The sequence below is a fragment of the Podarcis tiliguerta genome (genome assembly GCF_965153285.1).
Source record: "Podarcis tiliguerta genome assembly, chromosome: 7".
Taxonomy (NCBI): domain Eukaryota; kingdom Metazoa; phylum Chordata; class Lepidosauria; order Squamata; family Lacertidae; genus Podarcis; species Podarcis tiliguerta.
Genome location: NC_139540.1, coordinates 59886046 through 59900000, shown reverse-complemented (window position 1 = coordinate 59900000; position 13955 = coordinate 59886046). Strand labels below are relative to the sequence as shown.

Sequence of the window (13955 nt, the reverse complement as noted above, 5' to 3'; positions counted from 1 at the left end):
CCCCCCCCCATCCACTTTTCTGAGTAACAATGATGTTTCTGGGAGTCTTCTGTGCCTGCCCAGTTTAGCCTACAATCAGAGAATCCTGGAATGTGCTAGAAAAAAGTGGCATCTCTTTAAAAGAAAGCTAATGCCTGGCAAAATTAGTTCCAAATCAAGGAATGGAAACCTCAATTGGGTTCTGGGCTAAGTCAAAACCCAATCAATGTCTCTTGTTATATGAGCTCAAGCTTTAGCTCGGTAAACCTCTCTGATGGCACAGCTGTTTTGCTCCAGTTGTTTGTTGAGGAGGTAATTGATGTGAAGAAGCCACTGTTGAGTGTCTGGCTGAGAGTTTCTGAAGCTGTTATGTATGATGGTCACTGGGCTGCAATGATATGCTGCAGGCATCTGGCAAGACTCAGATTAAACTTTCCCTAACCCAATTAAGTTGGGGGGGAGGGGAGTCATATTGTAGTGTTACAGCATCCATCACCACCTCAAAATGGTAATCTCTAGGATTCATCCATTATCCCACACCAGAGCCTAACACAACTATGTTCCATACGGAACAGGTGAATAATATTGGGGTGTTAGTGATTGGCTTACATTTTTCAGCAGAAGTTTTGGAATGGGCAACCAGTTAAAACCCTTTTCTTACCTCTGTGCTTCCCTTCTCTCTTCTCCACCCCCCAACCCCCCCCCCCAACTTTCAAAAGCAGGAATATTGGATATTTCCTTCAAGTCTGTAAAATCAAACTGGTATACCTGTAAGAGATGGCAGGAGAAAACTGAAAAGCTATTTCACTGCAGGAAGAAAACACAACTGAGGAACAGCCGACAGCTGCAATCCCATTTCCTTTTATGTCTTTATTCACTGTTTAGCTTCTCTTTATTCCAACAGTGCAAATATGTAAGAACAGCAGGAAACCCATGTTTTAAGCAGCACATATATGCTCATGGCTGGCTATAACTAACTACATTCCCCAAGCAATGGAAAAGTAATACACGGATATCATCCTTTGAAGGAGGAGGAGGACAGACTTTGCTGCAGCCGAGAGCCACAAAATGCAACTTTCCATTAAAAGTAGCCAGGCTGTCAAAATGCTAGAAACCACCACAGGCCTTCCCTTTTCTTTAAAAAATACTCCCATATCCTCTTGCTATAATTTAAATGTGGTTTCATTTTTGCTATCTACAGTATAGATATATAAAATATAGACTCTGTTTTATCACACACTTTTTGTTTGATAAATAACTTTTAAAATATCTACTGTACATAAAATGCCCATGCAATGACATTTTGTATATACCTAGTTTGCGTCTCTCTCTCTCTCTCTCTCTCTCTCTCTCTCTCTCTCTCTCACTCTCCCTCTCTTGTGTACACACACACTTGTAAAACACAATAAATATATACAGCAATAAATGTACACTTGGATTTAAGGTTAAAAAAATAAAAACAAGGCATCATTTAAGATCCAGATTAAGTAGAGGGTTGCAATTAATCACTGAAAGATGATGGCATGCTAATTCTGCACATAAGAGGATTTATAGAAATGGGTACTCTATTTTCCTCTTTGTTTTTTAACATTGTTAGTGCACCACCCTGACTGATATTCAGCATAAGAGAATGACAGGAAAACAAGAGATGATTGAATTGACTAGACCTTTCCACAGTGGTCGCTGGAAACACAGCAACACAAATGGAGAGCCTTTGATTATTTGTATTGTCAAATCATACAGAACAGTGTTTCAGTTCTCAGATTTCTTGGAACTTGCAACCACCCCTTCTAAGTTTATCCTCCCCTTCCATGATCTGATGCCCCCATTGCCATTAGCAGAAATCTGCTCCTCTGCCCAGAAATCTTACATGCAACCTCTTCAGGTGTTGGAGGAGGAAGAAGTAGAGTCTGCATCAAGACATCAATTTTTTAAAAAAAGTAACTGGAATTCAATGATGCAAGGAAGTAATAAGATAATGTATTAACTACCTACAAAGAAGTGAAATGGACTGAATACATTTAAAGTCCAGTAGATACCAAAAGGAAAGGTAAACTCCTTTACTGTTCTAGGAGTAAGTACCCAGTTAGTTTTTTCAGTGCAAGCTTCCATGTCATCTCAGCGATGATGTGCAAGCCAAGAAAAATTTATCTAGTAGCTTTTAAGGTAGCAGTCTCTACATCTCACCTAGACTTTGGACAAATCATGCTCTGTTTTTGTGCAATTTCCTCCTAAAACATGTTAGGTTTTGTTGAAACCTATGCTTTTAAAAATCTTGTCCTAGTGTGGGCCCTAAAGACCAAACCCCAAGTCAGAAAAAAAGAGTCCTGTGACACCTTTAAAAAACGATCAAGTTTTTGTAGACCGTACGCGCCTTGTCTGATGGGCTACTTTGTGCATCTAACAAAGTAAGCTCTGGTCCATGAAAGCTTTTGCACAGTACTAAACATGGATAGCTCACTTGGTTAGAGCATGGTGCTGGTAACACCAAAGCTGCAGGCTCGATCCCCGTAAGGGGCAGCTGCATATTCCTGCATTGCAGGGGGTCAGACTAGATGATCCTCAGGGTCCCATTCATCTCTATGATTCTATATTAGTTTTGCTATGGCAGACTGACATGGTTGTCTCTCTGGAATTTATCAACAATCCGAGGACATAAGGAGACTGGCTGGTAACCCTGTAAGTAATTTCCCTTATTTCTCTGCAGATTGTTGTGCGGATATTGAATTATTCCAGGGCCCTAGGAGAAACATGCTGCTATTTTGGAGCTGCACGTATTTTTTAAAATATACATGTTTCTGTTTCTGTTTCCTTGAAAGGGGGGGTGGGGAAGTCCAAACAGAACATAAACCTTCATTATTAACTATGAAAACCAAGCTGCCAAATTTTCCAGGTCACACAACACAGTCATACCCAAAGTGTTCTTATTCTATGAAACCGATACAGGTGCATGGGTTACTGAATGATGCAGTAATCAATTAGCATGCTATTATCAGCGGGACTGCAAGTGTCCATGACAGAAGCCAGCCAGTTTTGCTTTCTGCAAGGAAGGGGCTTTCTGATAAGTCACCAGCTTTGCAGCCTGCTAACTGGTGAGGAATGTCTCAAACTAGACCTCCCCGAACCTTTTATTCACAGTAAACGCAACTGCATCAGCTGTGCACCTGTCGGTTGTAAATGGATGCTGTTCTACCTTCCTATAATGCTATTTTGTAAACAGTTAATGCAAGTTTCTCTTTAACAGAGTCTCGAACAACTACCAAAGCAAGCATTTCGAACGCATCTAATATTTCAGCACCAACTAGGCAATGTGGTTTAAATACCAAGGATTTATTCCCTATATTGTCTTCCTTGTCCAAGGCCTGAGACACATGGCATGTTTTTTTCTGTTAGGAGAGAACTGCAATGATCCACTTTTTTCTGAGAGGTGACCAAAAAACCCCACAACCCTAGCAGTACAGAGACATTCTGCTCCTGCGCATTGCTTCGCTGATCAAGTAAGCAGGGCTCAGCTCTGGCTCCTCAGTCATGATCGCAATGTTCTGCCATTCACCCAGCTGGTTCGATTTTTTAATGGTGTCCACCACACACAAAGCATAGAGACAGTCATCAAAAGTCGCAGCCATTGTGAGCGGCCGCCCATCCCACGTCCGCCTGTCATCTTGATCCTCAAACGCTTGGCGGACAGCCTGCACCATCTTTATAGTTCCACGGAGGTATGGGGAAGGGATGTCGCTGAAGGCCTTTTCGGGCAGCAGGGCATTGCTGACAGGGGTGGAATCCTTCAAAAGGAGCTCTTTTTGTGGCGAGCTGTTGCTCTGCCCATACAAATCCATGCCTATTACAGTCAGCCTCCCGCTGGAGCCCACCACAACAATATCTTGCTTAAATTCCCCGGGCACGTTGAAGTTGAGGGTGACGGTGCAACACACCCCGCCTTCCAGGACCATCTGAAACGTGCAAAAGTCGTCGCTCGTGATTTGGCGGATTCCCTTGATGTAGTCCGTCTGTTTCACAAAGGTCTTAAGCAGCCCGTGCACTTTCACAGCCTTCTGGCTAGTGAGGAAGGTCAAGAGGTCAATGATGTAGGTACCAACCGAATGCAGCCCGCCGCCCCCCATCAAGTCATCGCAGCTCCAGTTGTATTTCTTCCCCAGCAGGCTCCCGCTGTGAACTTGTACCTCACATACAAGCAGTTCTCCAACGTAGCCCTCTTGAATCAGCTGCTTCATCTTCACAAAGGCAGGCAGGAAGCGGAGGACGTTGCCCATGATGCTCATGAGCTTGGGGTAATAGTGCGCAGCTGTCATCATCCGAAAGGCATCCAGTGGAGTGGCTGTCCTGTCGCAAATGACGTTCTTTCCAATCCCTGTCAGACATTGGAGAGAAAGAGCAGGTGAGGTTAGGACATCTCATGGCCCTACAGTCTAGTCTAGTAATTCAGAAATGTTGAATCCATTTAAATAAATATGGGGGGGGGGGTAATCATTCACGCACAATCGTTGCTTTTGTTATGGCTTCCAGAAGACACAGTGAAGATACTCCATTTTAGTTTCACTTACAGAGAAAGTGGTGTGAGCTGAATTCAGGGCTTCTGACCATTACCACATGCAAACAGCTTTATTTCTTGGCATGCAAGAAAATATGATGCCACTCTGAAAAGGGTGACTATGGAACTCATGTCATCATAAGAGCAAAAACCATTTGTCTATGCCAAACCTTTTGCAAGAGGTTCTCGTCGTCCTTTATTAGTGTCTGCAACTCTTCCTGATTTTGTATCATCTTCAAATTTTATTAACTACATTCCCTACTCGTTTATATGTACTGTTTATAAGGGAAATCTGGTTCTGTCTGAACACAGCAGTGTTCTGTCAACTTATTTACCTATTTAGCTGAAATGTTATTATTCCCTGCTAAGGTACTAATAAATAGAATATAGTGTTTAAAAGGATGAATATGCTTTTCTGCATCTTAGGATTTCTGTGAACAGGTGGCATTACCTCACAGAAAATAACCTGGGTATTATCTCAGGGGTTATAATTCAGTTCCTTGCATGTGTACTGCCTATCCATTGAATTCTCTAGCCATATTTCCGTCATTACAATAGCTATGTTTTTCAAAAAAGTTTCTGAATATATACTTTGAATTTATTGTACAGACCATAGATTTAAAGCACATTCCCCCGCCTGCAAAGATTCCGGGGAACTGTAGTTTACCCATCACAGAGCTGCAATACACTGCATACTTAACACACTACAGTTCCCAGGATTCTTTTGAGGGAGTGTGCTTTCAATGTCCAGTGTGTATGCAGCCTGTATCTCTTAAAACTAAGAGTGTTAACTCCAATTCATGGTCACAGATACTACATTTTACATAGACATTCCTGCCATCTCCAAAAAGAGGCATAATTGAAGCAAGCGAGCCCATCCAACAGGTCTAAAGCCTCTTGGTTAAACTGAACAGAGCAAGGAAGTGCTTCTAGTTCAGCATGAGCTATATCATCTCAGTAAGATTACCAAATAACCCTTTATTTAAAGCGGGCCACCCCAGATTTAAAGGATTGTTCCTTATTTGACAGTATTGCCACCCTACACAACAGTGGTTTCTAAACTATTTCCTGGAGGGTTCCTCAGAAGCTTATCAAGGGTTCTTGAAAGAGGAGATGGGTCATGGAGGACACTCCTTGATGTAAAGTTACGGAAGGGTGCTAGTGAGATGTTCCACACACAATTTCATGATAAAACAGCAGGGGACCTGCTCGAGGCCTAGCCACTGCTCTGAATGACTTAATGGTGCCACACCTTGCATAACTTGCTCCAGGATTTTTTGCTGGGTGAAAATATTCCCTAGTGGTAGCATGTTTGAAATGGCTATAGAAGATAAGGGATACTGAATATTTCAGAACATTCCCAGCTCTAACAGAACAAACCTCTCTGATTTTTAGTACTTTGATCTGGCAACCATAGGCATGTTTATTTTCTACTGAGCTTATTCCTCAAACGTTCAGATTGCCTTTTTAGTGCCTCCGAACCTTTGTTACTAAAAACCAACCATCTCCCACTGTGTCTCCTTGATTCATATAAAATTAGGTTTGTTTGGCTTCAGAGAGAGAATTCATGTAGCTGACCTACATTCCTTTAATAGGTAAAAGTTCCAATTGTACCTTTGGCTGCAAAGCTATTCAGTGTAAATCTGTGATCTTAACAAGTCTTTGTCAACAGAGTATGTCCTCTCCGTAGGACTCTAGGATCGGGATACAGCCAGAAATGCAGAAATCCTGCCTTTATAGAAACCTGCAACACATTTTCCAAGCCCGAAAGGCACATACCAAACTATTCATATGGCCAAGGGGGTAGAAGTCTCAGCACAGCAGTGGTTGGCAGCAGCCTTTGCAAATATATGAATATGTTGTTCCATTGCTTCTGGGCTTCCATTGGCAATGCCCTTTAAGCCCTGCATTGCTCAGGAATCACAATGGGTATGCCCCAATCCCAGAGTGGGTAGGCCACTTCCTGTTAGAGGCGATGATAACTTATCATCTGCTATGAGGATTCAAGTATCAATACATAAAGATCCTACAAACTAAAATGAAGTACTGCAAAGAGCAAACGTTATGTTATGAACAGGCCTTGCTGGTGGTGTCCCTACCCACCTCAATGAGGGTGGAGGAAGCCCCAAAGATACCAGAGATATAGGGGGACTTTGTTTATGCTGCTCAACTTCCCTGCCTAAGAGCTGGTGTGCAGGGTAGCGCAGCAGCAGCAGCCACTTTCCCACATAGCCTCCAGCCAGCCCCAGGGCTTTGTTTTAGTTGTGGATATTTTTTGACACAGTATTTTTGGTATGGATTGAAGACCAAATGATAGAGAGGGCGTTTAAAGGGTGTTCAGAGGGTGCTCCCCACTTTATGCTATTTGACGCAGGGGCCTAGAACGTAACTCCCGCCTAAGTGGGTAGTTGCCTGTACCAGGCGAACACGTTTTTATCTACCCATCTTTTTTAGTTAAGTTAGCCTCCACTGTTGTTGCTCGTCTTTTGGTGGGCTGGGGTAGTACTTGCCCATATTGTGTTGTTGGATGAACATTTTAGGAATTGTTTTACATTTGCTGGTTTTCAATTGATTTTACCTGTTTGCATTTTATCTTGTTGAGTCGCTTAGAGACCTTTTTTTGTATAAAGCAACTACCAAATGTAAACAAATAATAATGCCTAATAATAATAATATTGCCACCACAACTCCCATGAAGGTTCTGGTTTATTGCTGTAGGGCTGTTGAGAACCCCAGCAGCAGGGGTTGGCAACTGGAAGGTCAGATATTATATTATTATTATTATTATTATTATTATTATTATTATTATTATTAATACCCCGCCCATCTGGCTGGGTTTCCCCAGCCACTCTGGGTAGCTCCCAACAGAATTAAAAGCACAATAGAACATCAAACATTAAAAACTTCCCTAAACAGGGCTGCCTTCAGATGACTTCTAAAAGTCAGATAGTTGTTTATTTCCTTGACATCTAGTGGGAGGGCGTTCCACAGGGCAGGCTACTGAGAAGGCCCATTACAGAATTTCAGTCACCTGCATACAAGAACCAGCAAAATCTCACTGGCTTCTCTTAAAAGCCGCCAACTCTTGCCTTAACAAAAGGCCAGGTTCCTTATTCGCTCTGGATCAAATGAGCACTGCAAATGTGGTGTTAGAGGGAAGGTGCTTCTGAGAACAGCATTTGAAAGCAAGTGGGAGGAAGGTGCAAGAGACCCATGTCATTAGATACTGCCTCAACTTGCAGGCATGGTACATTGTTAGGCACCACATTTCAGTATTTCAAGATGGGTGGGTCGCATCACCCACTGCCGTGCGACTGCACGGAGTGAGTCACAGCAGAAGCTCAGGACTTTAGATTTATACAAATGTGCATATGCATTTAGAAAGACTGGCTGTGGCCCTGAAAGGAGTTGCAAGTGCTTGTTCCCCAACCTTGGGCCTCTAGCTGTTTTTGGACTACAACTCCCATCATCCCTCGCTAGCAAGACCAGTGGTCAAGGATGATGGGAATTGTAGTCCAAAAACAGCTGGAGCCCCAAGGTTAGGGAAGTGGACTGAAATGAGCCAGCTGTGCAAGCACATGACACTGCTTTATACTGTCATGAGTTTGGGGTGGGGGAGTAGACTGTAGGTCGAGACCTTTCTAACCCTTGGATCCAGCAAGTGTTATTATAAGCAAGGGTTCAAATTCCTCGTGAGGTGATAGCCTAGGTAATGGGCCATTAAGGGAACAAAGAAAGTGAGGTGGGCCTGTTCCCTCAACTCGCTGGTAGTTAAAAAGGCAAAGACTGCAGTTGAGAGTGGGGTGATTTGAGCTAGAAACTAGAAGTGGAAAAGTAGCAGGCTAGGAAGCCAGAAAGTCACAGCAATGATTGATTTCCGTTTGAATTCAAGGCTACAGCTACAGGAGAAGAAAGTTCCTCTTGGGGTGTTAATGCTGTGAACCCCTCCATCATAGGCTCAGGTTGTGTACTGTATATGTGCAAATAAACGATATATATAAAAGGTAAATGTAAAGGTACCCCTGCCCATACGGGCCAGTCTTGACAGACTCTAGGGTTGTGCGCCCATCTCACTCAAGAGGCCAGGGGCCAGCACTGTCCGGAGACACTTCCGGGTCACGTGGCCAGCGTGACATCGCTGCTCTGGCGAGCCAGAGCCGCACACAGAAACGCCGTTTACCTTCCCGCTAGTAAGCGGTCCCTATTTATCTACTTGCACCCGGGGGTGCTTTCGAACTGCTAGGTTGGCAGGCGCTGGGACCGAACAACGGGAGCGCACCCCGCCACGGGGATTCGAACCGCCGACCTTTCAATCAGGAAGCCCTAGGCGCTGAGGCTTTTACCCACAGCGCCACCCGCGTCCCATAACGATATATATACACTGTAACTAATTCCAAAGGAAACACAAACCCTGGGTAACTGCCTGGAACACTGTACCACTGAGATTGGGGTGGCATGCAACAATATTCTAAGAAACAAACTAGACTTGATGTTAAATGTGTCTGCTTTTAATGTGTCATTTGCATTTTAAAAACAAACAAAAACCATGCATTAGTTGACGAGAGGCTATTAATTGTTAGGTCCTAAGGAAAAATCCTCCCCTGAAGCTAGTAGTTTGCATCGGAAGGAAGTCTCTTATTGGCACTTAGGCTGGATCTACACACATCAAAAAAGCCTTTTTGGAAAACACATCGTAAACTTCATTATGCGGAATCACGTTGGCGAAAGACGGGAGCCATCTGGTGTCATAGCGTTATAACGCATATAAAACATTTTTTCTTTCCTAATGTAGCTGAGTCCTTAGTTTGGCCCCAAGTCAAATTGCTGGTCTATCTATCCCAGGGTGCCAGAAGGAGGTCTTTCGCATCCCCACTTCCTGAGATTCTGAACTGGCAGGGATTGAATTTGTGGGTGCCTGTATGCAAAGCAGACAACCATTGAGATCCTCTTCCTGTATAATGTAACCAATGTCTTTTATAATCTGGATTAAAAACTACGGTATCTAAATTATAAAAGCTTTGCAAAAATTTGCAATTTTCAGGTGGTCCACAGAAGTATCTGCGGTATAAGATTATGAAGGGCACACTTATTTCAATTTGTATTGAGTGCAGCGAGAAAGTTGTGATAATTTGCCCTGGTAAGATAAAAAATTGATTTTTCTGCCTGGAGACAGATGAGTGGATGCTCCTGGCCTAGCAATTACAGTGGTACCTCGGGTTAAGTACTTAATTCGTTCCAGAGGTCTATTCTTAACCTGAAACTGTTCTTAACCTGAAGCACCACTTTAGCTAATGGGGCCTCCTGCTGCCGCTGCGCCACCAGAACACAATTTCTGTTCTCATCCTGAAGCAAAGTTCTTAACCTGAAGCACTATTTCTGGGTTAGCGGAGTGTGTAACCTGAAGCGTATGTAACCTGAAGCGTATGTAACCCGAGGTATCACTGTATTTGGATTGAGAATGGTTGAGCGGTACAGAGAGCTGATTGGCCAGAGAATGAGAGATTGACAGAAAACTATCCAGGATTCTCTCTTCATTGAAATGGCTCATGGAAGGATACGTGCTACAAGAAAGAGTATAGTTTTGAAATATTGAGGATAACCTTTTATTGAAAAAATTGCTGGCCATTTCACCTGGTAGGGCTGATTGCCCTAAGAGACCAGCCTCCATAGGTGATACATTTATTTTTTTTAGTTTTGTCTTTTAGGAACACTTTTTGCAACCATCTGGTCAACACTGAAGCTTTGTCATGCCTCAGTCTGCACGATCATCTGCCAAGTGGTTGGCTTGCTTTGCTAGCAATAGGACTACAGTTTGGGCAGTCTGATTTCATAAACATTTGGGATTATGTAATTTGGGAACAATGATCGCTCTGTCTTTTTAGGAAAGAAATGGTGGCATGTTGCATTTTCCTCTCCTCACTGAACAAGCTGTTGTTGGTGACCTGAGTGTGAGCGCATTTATTATACACGTTGTTTTGGCCCAACAGAATAAGCAACCCTACTGGTCATGTGGGCACCAGTGAAGCAGCATGCAGTCCACTGGGTCACCTCAGCATTCTCTAGCTCTTGAAGGGATAATCTGGGTCATGGAGCTCTTGAATCACACAGGGCAGCTACTGGGGCAAAATGGGGGTTATTCAGCTAAGATCTACTCAGAGCAGAACCCCAGTAAAGCCGTAGCCTTATAAGGCTCACTAGGGAGAATCCCTGAATTACAGCAGGTACCCCTGAAATATGTACTGTACCTATGTTGCCAAGCTATACCTGTGTGAGATCAATTTAATTTGAAGGAGTTTCCCTAAAGAATTATACAAATTTTAGTTCAGTGGAAGTGAAGGCCTAAGTGTACAACAGGGCTTAAAGGTTACACAAGTGCAGTTTATCTTCACCAAAGAGACTTCCAGCAGGCATACTGATGCAGAAAGACCATTGACCAAATCACTAGGATGGGTGACTGCTATTTTATTGTTAAAAAAAACAAAAACAAATTAAGCCAAAAGCAAAGGCAATGCAAACCAAACTATGGGATATAAAAGCATGCCTAAAGAAACTCTGGTGAAATCAGACCTTCTTCCAGAAAGATCTATGTCACTAAGGAGCAGATAATTTTAAAAAGAAAACAAAATACAGTTAATAAACTGCCATGGCAGTTCCCAGAAGATCAGGCATTCTAACCCAAGGAGTCAGATTACTTTATGCTATATCTATTTGTGCCTTAGCATTGTTTGTTTCCCCTCCTTCTAGCTTATCCACAGATGTCTGGGGCAAAACCAGCAGAACACAGACATCTGGCAGTGCTATTTTAGCTGACTCTGGCGATGTCAACTCTAGCTAATTACTTTCTCTTCTACCTCCATCTCAGAAAGGAATCAAATGCCTCCCTTCACTAATGGAAAGCAAACATTCTCAGCATGTCCTCATTACATTATTAAAATTCTTGCTCGCTCTGCAAATGAAAGCGCAAGCATTCAACATATGGAACTAAACACCAACGACAAACAACACTTGTGCTGTGTGTGCTGGGGACTCAGGCCTACAGACGCAGAGGTTGTGGGTGCCCAATGTAATCCCCATCAAATAATTCAAAGACAGAATGCACAAGATTTTGGCAACGTGGGAAAGGCTCTTCCAGAAACAAGTAACTTAAATTAAATATAACATACACCAAAGATTTGCTTACTTCATCTCATCACCCTCCCTGCCCCTGCCCCTGCCCCATCTCTGTCCACTACAGTGGTACCTCGGGTTAAGTACTTAATTTGTTCCGGAGGTCCGTACTTAACCTGAAACTGTTCTTAACCTGAAGCACCACTTTAGCTAATGGGGCCTCCTGCTGCTGCCGCGCCGCCAGAGCACGATTTCTGTTCTCATCCTGAAGCAAACTTCTTAACCTGAAGCACTATTTCTGGGTTAGCGGAGTCTGTAACCTGAAGCGTATGTAACCCGAGGTACCACTGTATTAGGCAGAAGTGTTTCATTATTCCCAAAGTTAACAATAGGAGATGACTGGATCATGAATGGGTTTAATCCCAACGTCTTCATTCTGTGAGCAGAAGGGACTTCCACTCACTGGAGGACCTATTCAGTGATCAGAACTATCTTTCCATGAAGGACAGTGTGAGGACCCCGTGTGAGAAGCGATGAAGGGGAGAGGCCACAGGGTTAGAGGCTGTTAGAAGAGAGGGATGTGCCCAGGTGAGAGCTGGGAGGGCACACCTTCCTCTGTAGGGGATGAATAAGATACAGTGGTGAGAGATGATTTTGCAGTTTCTTTTTCTTCTTTAGTTTCTTTCTTTCTTTCTTTACTGCAGATTAGTTTGTTCTTTTAATTGTATTGTGAAAACTCCAATTGAAAAATTCCAGAAAAGAGAGAACAGAACTATCCTCCCATGAACGGAAACTCCTGCAGTTCAAAGAGTGAAGATTTTGGATCCAACCCACAGAAGTTTGTCCAAAGCCATTCAATAAGTTCATTGCTCTGTGAAGTATGAACTTTGCAGCCCAACCCGGCGGATTATTATTTCAATTCCCGTCCCACTAATTTTAATGGAATTTCTGTCTGGGTAAGTAGGCTTAGGACAAATGTTAAGCCTTGCAGGTCCAAATTCCCTATTTTTCTAATGACTAATGGTCATCTTCTCCCAAGAGTTTACATAAAACGGTTTCCCATTTAGTATCACATTATCTGTTAAAGGGTGCACTAAGGCAGAACTGGAGATTTCTCTTCCAATTGCGTCCTGCTTGACAAAAATGCAAATAATGGTTTGCTTGTGGTTTTTACACCATGTAAGTGTGTGAAGCACAAACTTTAGGGTGGAAAGTCTGATTAACTCGTATGTGATGTGTGATTGCACAGACACAGAAAGCTGCCTGCGAAGTAAAGGCACAACAATGCACTTGAACAACGGGAGGGGGTGGAGTGGGGTGGGGTGCCTGTGGGCATATCTCTTCCTACTGTAATCTAATCAGAAGGGTACACAGAAGATGCTACAGACACACTTCCAGGTCTAAGAAATGAATGCTGTAGAAGGTAGTTCAGCAACTGCCCTTCGTCCTGTGTTGCAAATCTACACATTTGCCTACAAGCGGGGAGGAGGGCATGTATAGTTTGTGCTAGAAAAATCTAAATGGCTTTAATAATTTATATTGTGTGTGTGTGTGTGTGTGTGCGTGTGCGCGCATGCAAGTATTCGTGTTATCCAAGGCACAGAAAAGAGAAGAGCTATGCAGAGTCCCTGTCTGGCTGTATACACACCATATTTTAAAGCACATGACATCCCTTGGGAAACGTAGTTCAGGGTGCTGGGAATTATAGCCCTGTGAGGGGTAAACTAGTTTCCAGGATTCTATGGTGGAAGTCATGTGCTTTGAAGCTATGGTGTGTATGCAGCCCCCCCCCCCCACTCTGTGTGTGTGTGTGTCCAATTCAAGACAACTATTCTGAATTTCAAAGAGGACCACATAAGCTATTAAATATTTTAGAAGGATTTTTTTAAAAAGAGAGAGTGTATTAAACAAAACAACAACAGCAATGACATTTTGCTCTAATTCATTCCAGCTCTTCTTTCATTTTTGTCCAAAAAAATTGTTTTTGTTGTGAATTAGTTTTTGGCTTTTGTGAGAATATGAACCTAGTACATGTAAGAATATAGTCCATACAGAGGCTGTGGGGAGGCTGGCTTTTTACTTGAACAACTGGACAGAATACTGTCTGTGCATTTTCTTTTATTGTTTACACCAGACTTACAAAGGGATAGAAGGTTATACTTTTTTCACGAAAGCTACAAATCAGGGCCAGCTAATTTGCTAAAAATGTGTATCAAAAAGAATATCATTCCAGGCACTATGAAACCCTATGGGAGTGACCCTAAAGGTTAAAAAAAAGCTTACATTCTATACTGGAATCAGGGCGAAGAGTTCAAAAGGA

General features: G+C 42.9%; 1 protein-coding gene across 2 annotated transcripts in view; it reads right to left on the bottom strand.

Moving 5' to 3' along the window:
- Positions 1-824: 824 nt before the first annotated feature.
- Positions 825-13955, bottom strand: part of GFOD1 (Gfo/Idh/MocA-like oxidoreductase domain containing 1) — a 45960-nt gene continuing 32829 nt past the window's right edge. The window contains exons 2-3 of one of the 2 annotated variants that reach the window (XR_014513384.1): positions 2316-4348; positions 825-2237 (exon numbers count right to left, since the gene is read on the bottom strand). Coding sequence is in view for 1 of the 2 variants with exons in the window: in XM_083449573.1 (XP_083305699.1) it covers positions 3429-4348 (920 nt within the window). In the remaining variant the exon portion in view is untranslated. Of the gene's footprint in view, positions 4349-13955 lie in introns of both variants that reach the window. The other variant, XM_083449573.1, reaches the window with a different exon arrangement.